The sequence below is a fragment of the Ischnura elegans genome, chromosome 3 (assembly GCF_921293095.1).
Source record: "Ischnura elegans chromosome 3, ioIscEleg1.1, whole genome shotgun sequence".
Taxonomy (NCBI): domain Eukaryota; kingdom Metazoa; phylum Arthropoda; class Insecta; order Odonata; family Coenagrionidae; genus Ischnura; species Ischnura elegans.
In genome coordinates, this window is record NC_060248.1 from 94,694,625 (window position 1) to 94,711,153 (window position 16,529).

Below are 16,529 nucleotides of genomic sequence, written 5' to 3' on the forward strand. Positions count from 1 at the left end.
CTATGAACAAGATGGGACCCAGGACAGACCCCTGAGGAACACCAAATTGAGTAGAGAGGAAAGAGGACTGCCTTCATTTCAACAAACTGTTGGCGCTGAGAAAGATATGACTGAAAGAATGTTAACTCCACTCCAGAGACCCCATAGTATTTCAATTTTTCTAGTAATATTGAATGAGAGACACAATCAAAAGCCTTAGAGAGATCGCAAAGGGTAAGGGCAACAGATAATTGGTCTTCATAAGAGTTTGTGAATGCTATTGGTGATATATTGGGGGGCTTGTGTGGTGGTTGGAAACCATATTGAAGTGAACTGAAAAAACCACTATTTTCTAAATGGTTGTACAACTGAGATTTAATAATCACCTCAAAGATTTTACCAAAGATCGGTATGACTGAAATAGGGCGAATAACTAAGACACTTGAAAATGTTGTCATGAATTTTGTTTTTACTTCAATACAATGATAAATTGTATTCCATTTTCAAATTAAAAGTCCGCAATGGATGAATGCATTTTTCTGCATGTTGTAAGAGAATTGCTAACTTCCTTGCATTTTAGAAAGCTGAGGGCACACTGTATTTATGATACAATGTTGTAGGTCACATTTCAGAACTTGGATAAATACAGTGGGGGGTTAAAAGCTAATTTCAGTCCAGGCCCAGTTGAGGTTCAAAGGGGTCATTAAATTGCACTTCACATTTTCAGGGAAGAGATGGGTTGTAGCGTTTCCAACATCCATTAAAAACAGTGTTTTATTCATGATGTCATCATATGGACTACCTCTTGTCTGGCTCCTACCCTTTGACCTATCTGGCATGGGTGCTCCAAACAGAGATATTTGAGAATTATTAAAAAATCCCTTTGCACGACTCTGTTATGGACATCACTATAACGGAGTCGTAAAAATTTCATATGACGGATATATCCATCCACATGATATATATCCATTGGGTGAAATTTTTATTTCATATTGAGCAGATTTTGGTTATTTTAGATGATGTGGTGGACCATTATTTTGAAGTTCTGTACTATAAAATGGATTACTCTGATGTTTTTTTCCAAAATCTGACAAAAGTTCTTTATATCTAGTGAGGATATTATGGCCCCTGTAAACCAAAAGTGTTGAGAAAATGTTGCAGAAACATTGTGCTGCAACCAAAATGGAGTTGCTGCAAGGTAATGGCAATGTTGCAAAACCAGCCAAAAGTCCTCTCTATCACACTTTTTCAACGTAATGGCAACGCAGCTGCAACCTCTGGTGAAAAATATTTGCAATACTTTTGCAACTCCTGCAACGTACTTGCAACATTTACACAACCCTTTAAAATAATACTCGCAGTATGCCATTTAGGAAAAAATATTTATTTATGATAAAACAGATCTTTCACCCTTCTTCTCATTTCTTTAGTGCCTTGAATTGGCATGCCAATCTATTACCTTCTCGTTAACATCTTTGTGGCTAAGATGCCAATGTTGGTTTTAAACAAAAAGCATCTGAAATGAAGGCTTTCGATTTCAGTCACAGGATGGTGATAATTATTATTCCCCAAGTAAGTTCCCATTCAATGACAATTAACTCAATAAAAATGCAGGCACAGGTAAGAGTAGTGCTAAACTGACTTTTTCTAATGCCGGTCTTTGAATTCCCTAAGTATGAGAGAAGCCTCCCAGTATTGTTAGCAAAGATGTAGTACATAATGCAAAATACTCCATTGGTGCGGCTATTTCCTCCTCTTCATACTAACTCTGTCTTAAGGCCGGAAAAAAATTTCTAGTGAGAACCAATTTGCTTCAGAAAATTAAACTACGCTTTAAGAATCTCATATTTGAATATATATACGGGGAAAACTATATCCAAATCACACTCTGCGAAGCGATTGCCAACATGTCACAACCTTTCTGCAACCTAGTGAATGTTCCACCCTCCCATACAATCAGTGTCTTATGAATAGGATGAATTGGATTTAAATATGTGCATATCCTCTTGCTGAAATACATACTACGTTATACAATTTTTCAGATCAAACAAGTGTATTAGCGACGTTGTCGAATTTTGTCGAACACCTACCTGCATCCTTTAACCTTGTGCAACCCTTTTGCAATGTTTCCACAACACATTGTGTTTACTGGGGCATGTTTATCTGATTTAAGCTTAATTATAAGAGCTGCAGGTACTTTTGTAAGTGCCTTTTTGAGCTGAAAATTTGTCTTTTGTGTTCCGTGATAGTATTTTAATTTGTAGAAATGTAATTTTGCTTTCACATTGTAAAACAAAATTATTCACAATCATGATCATAAGTCAACAGTCCTAAGATTGGTTTGATACAGCTCTCCATTTCACTCTCCTATATGTACACTAGGTTTTTCATTGTGAACATTCGCAATATGGGAAATAAACGCCTATAAAAATATTTACTCATTGTATTACTGGTAGAAAAATTGTCAAATTACAGGAGAAAAGTTTAACCCTTTTACTGCCAGACCATTTTGGGTGGGATGTGCAAATACTGCCAAGACTATTCTCCAGAATTTGCAACATTTCAGATTTTAAAATGTTTCAGCTACTTAATTTTATTTAATACATCTAGATTTTTTCCCAATTCTTAAGATATATTTATATCTTATGACCATAGATAGATTTTGGGAGTTTACTTAAATTAAAGCCGCTGAAAAGGCCATAATCACGAAAAAAGTGAAATAAGTTGGGCCGATAAATCGGCCCCTGGCAGTTTTCATTCAACCAACGAGGGCTGATATATTGGTCCTGTGGCAGTAAAAAGGTTAATTGATGATTGGAGCCAGTGGTAGTTGGTGGTTATATATCCAGGGTGTGTATTAGAGAAGATATACGATGATGAAAAAGGGTATGAAGTTCAAATGAATGCTGCTAAATGGTACTGAATACATTGACGGACTAGGATCCTGAGCACAGGTAGTTTAGGTTGCAGCTACACCGCTATACTACCTGCGAGTCACTAACCAAATATGCGAGTGTGCACTCGCGTGGTGTTGAGTCTGCTCCCAGCACCCACTTGAACATAGCATGCCCCCCCCAATTACCTCGTCCCACCCGAGCACCCACAAGCGATCACGTAGACTGAATATGCGGCCAGCATGATGCCACAGGATTGCACACTTGAAGAGCGGTGAATTCGCCAAGGAGATAGCTGTAGTATTTGGAGCTTCATATCCCATCTCTGTGTGGACAGGATTTTTATCTATCTCGTGGTAAAAGAATAGTTTTCTTTTATAATTCATTAATGTTTGGGTGTGCAGTTGCTAACAAGCGTATATGCATGTGCCACCACTGATTGGAGCACCACCGTTGCATGTAATGTGACTTGTTCCAAAGTTTAAGTAAATTCACCCCTAACTATTTAATTGTGATTTACAATTAATTAACGGTTTCAATAAAGGAGTTAAGGTTCCCACATCAGAAACTATCATGTTTATATTACTATCATATTCATGGATTTGGGCTTACAGTAAATAATCAAGGAGAAGAGTAAAAGTTAAAATCTTTCACTACACAAGATGATTCAGGGGCGGATTCAGCATCAAATTTTGGGGTGGTCATTACCTGGGTCTTGGGAGTATTGAATACCCTGCAGGAGAGAATGAGAAATATTCTCCTTTGTAAATTTTTTTGAAGAGAATGCTATGGTCTACAATGAATACAACTAAAACTTCTCTCACGCTTGAGACTTGTAGCTGTGGATTTGCATATACACTCCCTTCACTTCTTTATTCAGGGATACAAAAACTATTAAACAAACAAAACCTACAAATTTTTGATAAAATTTGGAGGGGGGGTCATGACCCCTGTCACCCCACCCTGAATCTACCCTTGTTATGATTGCAGGTTTAAGAGGAGCTATCCTGCGAAAAAGACAAGTAAAGAAACTTATAGTTGGTGCTTACCTCTTCATTAATAAGTTTGCCATTTTGCTCACATATACCATACCAATTGACTGCAGACATATTCTGTGCTTGAGGAACAGGCAATGCAAGATCTTTCAGAGGTATCAATATTCCAAGTTTTTAATTCACACTAGCTTGAATTCAAATCCTAGCTCCCTCAAGCTGATAATCCATATTTATTCCGAATTTAAGTATACCGGGACTAGCCACGGTGATAACTTTTACGGGAGTCACCCGCAATGCACAATTGTGCAAAAAATCCATACCACCTTGTCCAGTATAGTCCACAAATTTCCACAGGGATGAATGATGCCTCGGTAGCTTAACTGGCTAAAGCACTCGGCCGGAAATCGAGGGATCCGGGTTCGAATCCCGGTTAAGGCGAATGATTTTTTCTCTGTGGATTTTTCGCACCATATTTATTCCCAAACTAAAAACTTAAATTAAGGAGATAAAGCGACATCCTTCTTAAGGGCATGCAATAAGAGAGGAAGAGGGTTGGATTTGTGGTTGATAATGAAGATATGTTCACTTGCTCCTACTAACTCCTGATTAATATCTTCCTTATGCTTGTCTACATATTCCTCACTTCCCCTGTTAACTTTTTCTTGCTGTTGTCCTGACTCCATTTATCAATACATATGAGACCTGAGATGCGGTATTCCTGAGAGTATTGCATACCAACAAGGTACCATGGAAAGTAATTCCATTACTCACCCAAAACAATGACCTTAATCTGAACGTGACTAGAAAGTTGCCATGGGAATTTGACATTCTTTGAGCGGGTGCAGCCATTCACATATACTTTTCCCCATTACTCTTCAAGTAAGTACGTTTGTCAAACTACTCTCTCTTCCTACCCTCTCTCCCAGGCCTATCTGACTTTTATGGCTCCAAGGACTTTCTTCTTGTAAGATAGTTGAAAATCCTCCCATCTTATTCAAACAAGTCCCTCCCAAGATAGTGTTCACATTCCATTCCCATGGGCTGTCAGAACATATTTCTTATCATATATATTCTATGTGCTAAATTAGACTCACTGGAAGTGAGTGGGTAACATGTAGCAGATCAGGGGAGCAGCTAGGAATCAAGGCTGGGGGGGTTTTGGTGCAACTAATACCAGGGTGTGTGGGGTATGGAATACCCACCAGGATAAGCGGTAGGTGCAAGATTAATAAACTGCGGAATTTTAAGATAAATGATTCAAAATGGTGAGTTTTACAGCTTTCTGAGGGATATTTTGTTCGTCCTTACACTATTCTATTATTAACATCAATCCAATTAAGTAAAATGGATTAAACTTAAAAATTTCTCTGAGCCCTGGGGAGGGTTTTATCCCGAAAACCCCCCCCTCGCTGCGCCACTGTAGTAGATTACCTTGTTTGGAATTGGTTAGCAAAAATAACAGAAAACCTTGATGATAGATTAAATAAAAGATTTTTTATAGGTCAATACTGCACCTACCATGTATACCCTTTTTCCGAACTGAAGGCGGCTGACCTCGAGACCCACTCACTCTTCCAGCCAATCACAGAAGAGCGACAAGAGAAAATGTGGAGGAGGCCGCAGTCTCTCTCCGACTTCCATGCAGTGCAGATTGCTCTCCAGTTAGCAGTGTTGTCAAAAAATCTACCACCCTACCCGTTCTCATCCCCTAATCCACATGCCCATTCCTAGACTTTCACTTACTAAACGTTCAATTTTCTACTGCATTACTTCTGTGTTGAACTCACTCCCTCCACACATCGACCCCTTTGCACTTCCATTGAAATCCTTCGTAAGCCTTTCCCTATCCTATATGTCACCGAAGTAGGCTGTTCCTGTAGATTCTTGTTGTCCTTTTATTTTTGTAAATTTAATTATTATTTTCTACTTGTTATATTGCTTTTTCGTCCGCTAATTTATGCTTTGCTACCTGGCTACTATAAAATGGCAACTGTATGCTCTATGTGGTTCTCTTTCGTTAAAATAAAATAAAAAATATGGAGATCACACAGTGTTCCTTCCACTGCCCCCGAAAGTACGTAGTTATTTCCAAGGGCTGGCAACGCTGGTCGGCTGGATGGAGTGGAAAAGGGAAGGGGATGGAGGGGAACTGTGAGGTAGAAGGGGTTGTGCTTTTGATTAGCTAATAGGGTGGTTTCCTATTATATTTTTACTGCGTAAATCGAAAGATTATTACTCCTGGAGGATGCATTTAATGCTTTTAGATTTTTAAATGACGATATCTATTTTTTGCGATTGAATGAAAAGTGAAAATTTTCAAGCGCACGAAAATGCGACGGCTAAGTATGAATGATAGGAAAAGCCCGTGTGACATCATTCTGGTTCCTGCTGCTGCCGAGTGAGATGACCTTGGGGCGAGAATATGTGCGCCACTGCGATGCAGGCTGCTAGCAGGTAGCAGAGTACCCTGCTAGCAGGTAACGTTTGGCTTAAATAAGGATTATAATTCCCCTATCAAACGAAGGGAACTTTCCGACCTTTGGCAGTTTTAATAGATGATTGTTAAGACATGTTTACCTGAGCTCTGTGCCTCATGCATGTATTGGTAACCTCAGACGACGTAAAACTCCTATCTACTCGTATAGAAACTAGGTCCCTGTGACGTCACGTGGAGTGGAATCGCATGGACGCCAATCTGGCCTTTTTTTCAAATGCAGTTAGAATTGACCTTTGCCATTCGTCTAAACTGGGATTTCTAAAACCAAATAATTTTTATATTATGAATACATTATTGGTGGGTAACGAATCGCAATCAATGCCTTTCGTTGTCTTTGATGAAGGAAACTACCCTATTATTAGTTTACCTGCATCCCCGAAGCCTTCCTCTGGTAACATAACCACATACCCTTAGATTTTGCCATGATGATAAAAGAACCTCTTATACTTCTTGTGCAGATCTATCATGATAAAATTTGGGGCCATCATCAGATATTCAATGAATTTTGGATCTATTATGTTACGAATATGTTATCATGGGTTTTATTTCTGCCCACGATGGTAGCAAAAAGAAGGATCGGGTCGATCACCCTTTGATTTTTAAGTTTCAATCATGTTTTTACAATTACACAATAATTACAAGTGCATTCAATTACCACTGTAGTTGAAGGAATAAAAAATTTGCTTTTTCCACCATTTTTGCTTTTTTCTATCCCTTCAACTCCTATGCAAAAAAAGGATTTCCACATAGTTAAGCCCGCTACTATTACTTATACATGTAATGAATTATTAGTGTAAGTGTTTGGACTTGGACATTTCAGTTGCTCCCACTGGCAGTGGCGCCGACTCCATGGGGCCTGAGGGGGCCCGAGCCCCCTCAAAGATTCGTTTGGGGGGGCCGAGCCCCCTCAATAATTCAAGAAAATAATTAAGTTATATTATGCTTTGTGAAATCACAAAAATATATCAGTAATTTTTTTCCCCATGCTTGACGATAGTTACCTTTTAAAAAACATTCAGTAATGAGTTTAAACGAATAATTAATATGGTAGAAGGCAGGTTAGCTGAAAAAAAGTGGTGTGAATCATGATAGTTTTTTGGTGCTGCGACACACTTTGAATTTAACCTCTTCCCGGAGCAAGACCTCCGATATGGGCCCCCCCAATATTTTTTACAAGTCGGTGCCCCTGCCCACTGGTGGTTGTTTGAACTAGTTGTAGGCAGGCAGGTAGGTGGCCCCATATAGACTAGATATGGGGAAGGTATGACAGTGAGAATGTTGATGTAACAAACGCGTCATGCTAAAATAAATTCGGTGGAAATATCGCAATGTGTTACTAATCTAATGTGATAGAATGGGTGCCTTCAGGAGAGCAGGTTCTACCCAATCATCAATGGGTCTCTATTATAATTCTAGTCATTTCCTCATGATTTCCTCCCTCTCTTTAAGATTTCCTGTTATTCTTTAAAAATTGAATTGGATTATTGTAAAAAAACGCAAGGTGGTTTTCAACCACACTGCTTTTTGACATAAATTTGGTTTCTTTGTAGTATTAGTTCATAAAAAATTTCTCGAGGCAATATCGAAAAATTACTTCAAATTTCAAGCTCTTTTATGTGCAAATAAAAGTTAGTTAGTCAGAAAGCATTAATATATGTTTTTTTTTTTACAAGAATCTGTTGTTGTGGCCATTGAGCAAACCATTTTGAGTTTTAAAAGTAGCGCTTTCTTGAGCCATATACAAAAGTTTCCCATTTTATCCGTTCAGTGGGTAGTGACGCTAGCAGCTGCGTTACTCGTTACTATTGCAAAACGAAGCAAATGTTTAGAATTCTTGGTTGACTTGCGGACTGTATCACGTTAATAAGTGTTATAAAATCGTTGTTTTAGGTCTGAAGAGTTGAAGGACCACTGTGTTTTACTTATGGCTGCCATAGAAAGTGGCAAGTGATTATATTCGGCATGATATTCGGTCTCTCACATAGCGAGAGAATGAAGAACTAGGTAATCATTTGTTATTGTTTTGCACGTCATGGGAAGGTGACGTCATATTAGTAGAGATTCTTGAAATAAAGAAATCGGATTTAATTAGATAAAAAGGTGTATTAATATGATATAAATATTGATTTTTAATTAATTATTCGTATTAGATTTATTATGAAGCACTGTGGCATATTTTGGAAGTTGATAGTCTCACATTTAGCTTCAGTGTATCATGGCTGACAGGACCAAGCATGTGGGTGTAACACCTGTAAATAATCCTCTTCTTTCTGCAGCTGGTAGCTTATTTCCCTATGAAGACTTCACATCTGCAGCGAAGTTGGTTCCAGTTTCCCAAAGAGGCCCATCTCTTTCGCTGTCAGAAGGTATGTCTTCATTTCACTTATTATCACTTTAACGGTCACTGTTTTTTTAATACGTGGCTCACTTGAGATTGTCCCGGTAAGTTGTGGTAGTATAAAGTCGTGATAAAGAGCCGGCAGATGGAATTATACCCCATTAGCAACTTCTTCTCCGTGTAATAAGTCTTTCTAACCGCTTATTTTCATAATTTTATGGTTTGCCTACGACGTCTTCGACATACCACAATCACAATAACAATTACCACTATCAGTGCTATGAGCAGTAGAACTCCCAATACTATTGCAGCTATTTCACCAGTAGTTAGCGTACCTGAAAAGAAAAATTATCCGGAATTAGCCCTTGCTCTAACTTAGTGACTCTTATTCTGTTAATACCCAATATGACTACAGCAAATTTTGGTGATTTTTGTCGTACATTGATCGAGTGGCAAGGGTGTTGACGAAAGCATATTTACTCGAAAGAAATTTGTTTATAAAATTCATGAATGGCATTACTGTTGCTTTCGAATTTCGTTTGATCTTCAACTCACAACATTATGATTCTAAATGTAACTTTTTGTTATTAACGGGTCAGGATTGTCATTCTTCATCTTTTTAACTTGATTTGGGTCTCTCGTTTCTTCTTTGCATTCGTAACAAACGTAGGGAAATCCTAAAAGTATAAAGATTTGATGTGTCACGATCTGTGTATGTTAAGATTTGTTTTTAAGTCAGTGTTGAGTGTACTAACCCCATGAAGTCTTCTTCATCTGTGGTGCACTTGCATATCCTCTGATAATGAAACGTTATGGTGTCTTTATTGATAACTTTTCTTTTATTGTACTCAATATGTTTTGGTGCTGGAGTAGAGGCAATGACTTTTATTTACTGCTGTTGGTCGCTGTTCTCTTATATGGAAGTTGCCCCAGTGTTGCACGTTCTGTTGATTAATTGTCTAAGTGTAAATGTGGGTTTAGCCTGGACAAATAGGGCACTCGTACCTATAAATCATGTTGTTTGCTGCCAAAGTCTGAGAAAAGTCCCAGCCGATTACTTTAAATGTGTAGTGCTCCGCCTAAGGAAGCTATATGCCAATGCCTTAGGAACTGTTTTGTATTTAAGTGTAAATATATTATATATCTGTGTTTTTGATGTTTTAAGCTTATCTCAATAATTTCACTGTCCTCAAAACCAAATAAATTCTCACACATCTAATTAAACGTAGATCAGTGAAAATCTACTTGTGGTACACTTCCATGACTGAATTTGCTGTTGCAGGATTGTGTTGAAATAAAGGGGTGGCTTATTTTCCAATGCAATTGTGCCTCCTCTTGAACTCAGAAAATAAATAAATTTGTAAGTACTCAAATTACGGTTAGCACTGTAATTTTTGAGTAAGAAGCATGGTAATTTTTTTTTAAAACATGGATGGGCATAAAAATTCCTTTTAAATTGCATGTTCAGATGCATGAAAAGTGCCTACTGTCGTTTTCAGAATTGTTTATTTTTTGATTAATGGGCACCATGAGTCAGGGCTGGATTTTAGATCTCTTGACCCCCTAGACTTAAAAAATAACATCCAGGTGAAGAGGGGTCTATTGGCACCTTTTACATCCTGTCCATAAATGTGTTAGAACTTTAATCGATTTTATTTTATGGTGCTTGTCTCTGTTTTGCATTTAACTTGGTGTCATGTGTGTGCTGGCATGGTTAGACTTAGCAGTTTTTGCATTATAGGTCATTTTAGGAGACAGAAAGTTGCATTGTGGAAACTGTTCATTTGATGAAATTCCTGCGTAGGTTTCCGCGGCGATGATCATGGTGCGTATGGGTTTCAAGGATGGCTCTCGAAACCGTCGTCACCCAAAACCGATGAACGCGGCTGGAGCGCCCGGAAACCCATACGCACCCTGTTCATTTGATGTCCACTTAAAACCTTTTTTGGCTGGTACAAGTATTGTAGAGTAGGTATGTTAAGGATAGTGGATATTCCGGAAATCAAGTTACAAAGTGGCATGCTAGGATTGTCACTGGAATAAGTAAATGTAGAGATTTAGGCTATGTAAATCATGAGAAAAGGGTAGCAAGTATGTTAACCCTCTATATTGTACAGTCGACTGTTTAATTTACCTGGAAGCATGACAAAATTTTCCACTGATATTGTTGCACTTTTTTCTGGTGGCATTTTAGTCTAGTGAATTATAAGCACTTTTTTGTTTGAAAATTTATGTGGTTGGCCTTTTTCATAACTTGATGACAATTAATGTATTCCTGATGGTCATGAGTACCTCACGTACTTAACTGTTTGACACCATTCCTGGTCACTTTATCAAAATGAATGAGCCAGCTGTTGAGTTGGCTTTTTGTGCTGACGTTTCTTGTTGTGGATAGTGGCTCATGGAGGTGGAAGAGGTAGAAATAATGTTAATTTATATGCATTTTATATTGGATATTTTGTTTGAGTATTATTTTTAGTCCTCCTGTTCTGGCGAAAAAATTTGAGTCTCTACCTGATGTCCAAATCTGAATTAGAAACCTAGTATTCCCAGACACTCCTGAGTGCTTTTAGTGGGTAAAGTTATGAAAGTGGCATTCATCTATTCTTAGTCAGTCAGACTTAGCTAAAGATATTTGATTAGCAGACATAGCGATACCTCCACTGCATAAATGCTCAACAATCGCCCACCAATTGGAATCTGCTCATCTAGTTAGCCCTTATAGTACTAGATGAGCGGATTTGATTCGGTGGGGGATTGTTGAGTGATTATGCAGTGGAGGTTTGGAGGTATCGATAGCTAATGATGAAGAAAGTGTGGAAATTACCATTTGTGTTCTTCCTCATGGATATAGAGAACTTCCACAAAATCAAGCGTGAAACAATTTTATACATTAGACATAGCTAATGATTTTCTGGCTTAAACATTCTCTGTGATCCATATTTGGGTCCTGATCAAATGGAATTATGTTTCTATAATACATTTTTTGTAGCAATGGGCCCATGTCATTGATGCTACTAATGCTCAAGTAGTTACCTATAAAATTTAATGCTATGAATTGAATGTTTTAGGAATCCATTCATAGTTTGTCTCATTGTATTTCATGCTCTTGATTAATTTTCCAAGGAGGGTTATGCGCCCATTTTGTTCTATGGGTCGTCTATCACTGTACATATTTAGCTATTTCTTCTTTCATTCAATTCTTAGATTAAAATTTAATATTTTTTGGGTAGAGGCTGCATTGATTCATTTAGGTGGATGACAGTATTGAGCACATTTCAGCTCCCATATTTGAGTCCTATCTTTGGAAACTGTTGTCCAATCCCAAAACATCCAATTTTTCTGATCCTGGCGTGAAACCGTCGCCCATCAAAATGAATCAGCCCTTAAAAAGTTTATCCATTTAATCACCATAGAAGACTCTGTACTAATTAGGGAAAGTTATGTATGCATACATGCATGACACTGACCAGCAAAGTTGGCATCCAAAATGTAACCTGTTCATTCGTGGACATTTCTTTACTTATCCCTCTTTTTTGTTCCTGTGTTCAGGGCCAATCAAATAAGAAATTTCAATTGTATTTGATTCTCATTCACTATTTAAATTTGATTTGAAATTTAGGTCTCATTTTTATCTCTCAGTGGGTATATTTTTGGTTCAACACATCCATCTCTTTTCCAAGAACGGCCTACATTCAAATCTGCTAGATGCAAGATATACTTACTGGCATCAACATTGCACACTCTGTAATTTCCCTGCAAATCAACTGCTGTTATCTCGATGACCTTTTCACAGCATGAAGATTGCAAGTACACTTTCACTTCTTCTTTTGTCCCTGCATAAAAGGAGTTGTATCGTACCCCGATCGGTGGTTTAGCACTGATTTTCAGCAACCCTGTAATACATTTGAAGAAATTGTGTGTTACTTTTATCATCCTTGGTTTTCACTTAAATCTTCATGAATCTTAGAGTAGGATTTTTGGGTTTCATCCATATTTGCATCACAATGACACAAATGTAGATGAGACCTAACACTCTACCCACTAATTATTTGTGAGTCTACAAAGATATTCATAAAAAACATAGCTTACATTTGTACTTAACTACAGGGAGTGAGAGGGACCTGGTGAAGTAGGAATGGAAGAATTTAGAATTAAGGTGTCCGTAGAGGGATAGAATGAAATCATATTGATGTTGACATGTCTCACTCTTTTGCTGTTGCTGAGGTGAATTACCATAACATTTGACCTCGTATGCATTCCATTTGGAGGAAAAAAAACTTTCAAAGCAATTTGATAAATTTTGCTTACATGATTGAAAGGCAGTAATATAAGTGAAAGGCTAGATTATGCATGCATAGAATCCAGAATTTTTCTTTCAACTTCACATTATTGCTATGTTTCAAAGAGTCCTGTTTTGCATACTATGCGCTAAAATATTTAATGAAATATGAGAACTTACCTGATTCGTCATCTTGCACTGTTACTTCTGCTGCCCAAAAGGCAGACTGACATTTCCAAGTATCTTGTGCATCTTTGCAAGATTGCGTGATTGTGTATGAGCATGATGGTCTCCACGTATCAGATTCCTGTAAAATATTACATATATAGTATTCATTAATGTGTAAGGAAATGCCATCGGTGAATTTTCTACATGGAATTTTCACATCCTTCATCATGTGTGGAACAAACAGTATTATTTTCTTCAGGAATTCAAATTATGACCATAGTTCTTATGATTCAGCTGAGAGAATTATTCAATGTTCATAGTTCGTTTGAAATCTACACATCTGAAAACGAAGTATATAATTTACGAGACAGTTATGTATTTTCGTGTCTCAAGGCTTCAGCTTATTTTGATTTGAAATGTTTATGTGGCATCACATTTCTCACATCATAGCGAAAACCTAATGACATCCATTTTTAAGAATACATAATCATGGCTTTTATTTTCAATAGAAATGTTTCAGGTGGTCATTCCTCAAAGCTCATGACTCTGAGTGATTGATGTGCTGATTCATGTCAATCAAAGTATTCTTGTCATCATATTGTTAGTCTTCCCCCTCTTCGCTTGTTGATTGGTGGAAGAATTCTTATATTTTGTTGAGTTGTGAGAATTCCTCCTTCCTCTTCTTAGGTTAGTTTGCTTATTTCCTTGGAGTCATGGAAACTATAAAGCCTTATTGGCATTTTGAGATCAAGAAATGGATATATTATTCATCCATACCCACATAAATCCATCATTCTCATTGGCTTGTCCAATCCTTGTGAAAGCTTAGTCAAATTACAGCAGAAAAAAAAGTTGAAATGATAACATGTGATTATTTTCTTGCTTTTACTGTAGCTCGTTTGACATGTTTTAAGAAGTATACGTATTTCCTCTAATGAATAGAATTGGACAGGTTTGTTATGGCCATTATTTCCTTAGTATATTTGGTTCTGAGCTTATCAGGTGATGTTTTATTTATTGTTTCTGACATTGTACATTTTCAATGTCGAACACTGTGCATGTAAATTTTAAAAAGAGGGAGTTGGTGGGGATTATTATCATCCAAACCATGGAGTAGGATTTTTTAACTAAATTGTTAAATGAAAATGTTGCATGTAGTGCACTCAAGGTTATGGGACACCCACGACAGGATTAACCATTTGTGGCTCAACTCCGGGAGAAAATGTTCGGGGTCTACCAATGATATGGGTATGTTGGACGGGATTAGTGGACTAATTTCGAAATCAAATATTTCCCTCTCAACACAGTTGAGAATCTGCTCTTTGCATCAACAAAATTTTGAGTGATAAGTTAGATACAATTTATTGATGTGAAGAAATGATCCTCAACTGGGTTGAAACGGAAATCTTTGATTTCAAAACCGCTCCACTTATCCCATTCAGGTTAGGGGAGAGCAGGGTAGTACCGCACAGTGGGGCAGTACAGTGCACCATAATTTTAAATCCACTGGAGTATGTAGTGAGCACTGGGAAGTACTGCTGCATAGCAGAAGAAAAGCGAGACCGATTAAGACAATCTGGGAGCTTCTGCCTTTACACACGTGCATGTGGCGAGAGTTTTTCTGTTTTGTAAACTTTTCTTATAATTTGAAAGACTAACTCGAACTAAGGTAAGGGAAATATGTTATTAGTGGCTACATTCAAACTAGTGGTTTTATTAGCACATGTCATGGGCTATTTTTTAATGCCAAAAACAAGTCCTATATTGTTCTTATTTTAGGTTAGTGTTGAAAATGCTGCGTCATGTCGTTTTGGGGCAATTCCGTACACCTTGAATGGGGCAACAAGGCGTTGAGCCCAGGGATTGAATGTTGTATGCATATATATGAGAGAGTGAGTAGTTTCTCAACCGAGGCAACCGTAGCGAACCCTCGCAAAGTTTCCTTCGAGTTGAGTGAGTGCTCGTGAAGGGTTTCTGGTTGAGAGGCTGGCCACTGCTGCGAATCTTCCCGTTCCAGTAAACATACTCAGTAATTTGTCTCGTATCTTTGACGTGATTCCTAACTTTACAGCCATGGGAGACTACTTCTCTGTTTGAAGATGTATCAATTCGCATTTGGCCATTTAGAAACCGTATTTTTCGTAAATTTTCTATTTTTTTTTTAAATGTAGTCTTGAGGTTATCATCTCGAGCATGCAGAGGTATAAACATATCCTTGGAATAAACCAAGAACAAGTCGTAAATTGTGAGAGAAAGAGATTCTTTTCAAGACCTTGTATATTTGATCGTCGTTTAACTGACGTATTTGAAGAAGCATGGAAGTGTGGAAATGCGAGTGGTTAACAAATAAATATTTGTGTTGAAATGAACCTATCACTTCAAATTTAGCGTTATTGTAACTGTATTTTTCATAAACATTCTGTGCACTTCTTCATCTTTAGTCCGAGTTTAATGAATCAAGCCAAAGTCATGAAATAGTTCCTAGATTGAGCTTTGAAAAAATGTAAATTTTGAGAAAAACTTACATTTTGATCAAAATTTATAGTGTGTATACCGTAAGTTGGCGCACGGGCCCGCGAAGTACCTGAGCCGCGAGCAAAGGAGGGGAGGAAAGGACCGACACAAAAAAAAACTGTATGGGACCGACACTGGTAGCTGGCGGGTCCGTTCGCCCCTCCTTTTCCTCCCCCCGACGAAGGCAACTTGCGCCTCTAATAGAATTATTAACTTTTTTTTACTTTCTCATAATATCTCAGTCTAAATAGCATATTTGTAAAGTACTAAAAAAGCTAAGAAGAGTGATAAAAATCACGAAGTGCTGCGATCATAAATAACGAAATGGTCGAAAAATTTTTTATAGCCGTTATACTGTATTTTTTGTTTTAACTTTTTTGTTTTGTCGGCCCTTACGTCCCCGACTGTGCTCGCGACTCAGGTACTTCGCGGGCCCGTGCGCCAACTTACGGTGTACGCAATATAGGGTCTTTACCCTACTGTGCATTGGTACTCACCATTTGGCCGATAGTGATGGCGGCGCTCCTCATGGAAATGCCGTCAGGGCCCTGTGCTGACAGCGTAATGTTATCCGCCGCTCCAACTCCGACCGCATAAGGTACAACCACCAGCACCTCAACACGAATTGTCCTTCCAGGAGGCAGGATCGCACTTTGTACCATAATTAGCATTTAACATATGATAAGAAAAGGAGAAAATCATGTCAGAAAGGAGTTTTCGATGTATACCATTGTGGGGTTCCTGGGGATGAAATACTGAAATTATCGTCCCTGATTTTGATTTAAATGCTGGCTTAGTAGTTCTTATTTCTTTGGTAAATATTTGTTTTTTTGTGCATTTATGTGTAAAAATGGGATTGTTT

General features: G+C 37.8%; 2 protein-coding genes across 2 annotated transcripts in view; one reads left to right on the forward strand and one right to left on the reverse strand.

Annotated features, from left to right (window-relative positions):
- Window positions 1-8,565: 8,565 nt before the first annotated feature.
- The window catches only part of LOC124156164 (nascent polypeptide-associated complex subunit alpha, muscle-specific form-like), a 76,451-nt gene continuing 68,487 nt past the window's right edge, over window positions 8,566-16,529 (forward strand). The window contains exon 1 of the mRNA XM_046530521.1: window positions 8,566-8,731. Within this exon, the coding sequence (XP_046386477.1) occupies window positions 8,581-8,731 (151 nt within the window). The 5' untranslated portion in view covers window positions 8,566-8,580. The remainder of the gene's footprint in view (window positions 8,732-16,529) is intronic.
- Window positions 8,738-16,529, reverse strand: part of LOC124156167 — a 51,963-nt gene continuing 44,171 nt past the window's right edge. Inside the window, exons 3-6 of the mRNA XM_046530528.1 lie at window positions 16,165-16,318; window positions 13,166-13,292; window positions 12,429-12,599; window positions 8,738-9,038 (exon numbers count right to left, since the gene is read on the reverse strand). Coding sequence (XP_046386484.1) covers window positions 8,911-9,038; window positions 12,429-12,599; window positions 13,166-13,292; window positions 16,165-16,318 — 580 coding nt within the window. The 3' untranslated portion in view covers window positions 8,738-8,910. The remainder of the gene's footprint in view (window positions 9,039-12,428; window positions 12,600-13,165; window positions 13,293-16,164; window positions 16,319-16,529) is intronic.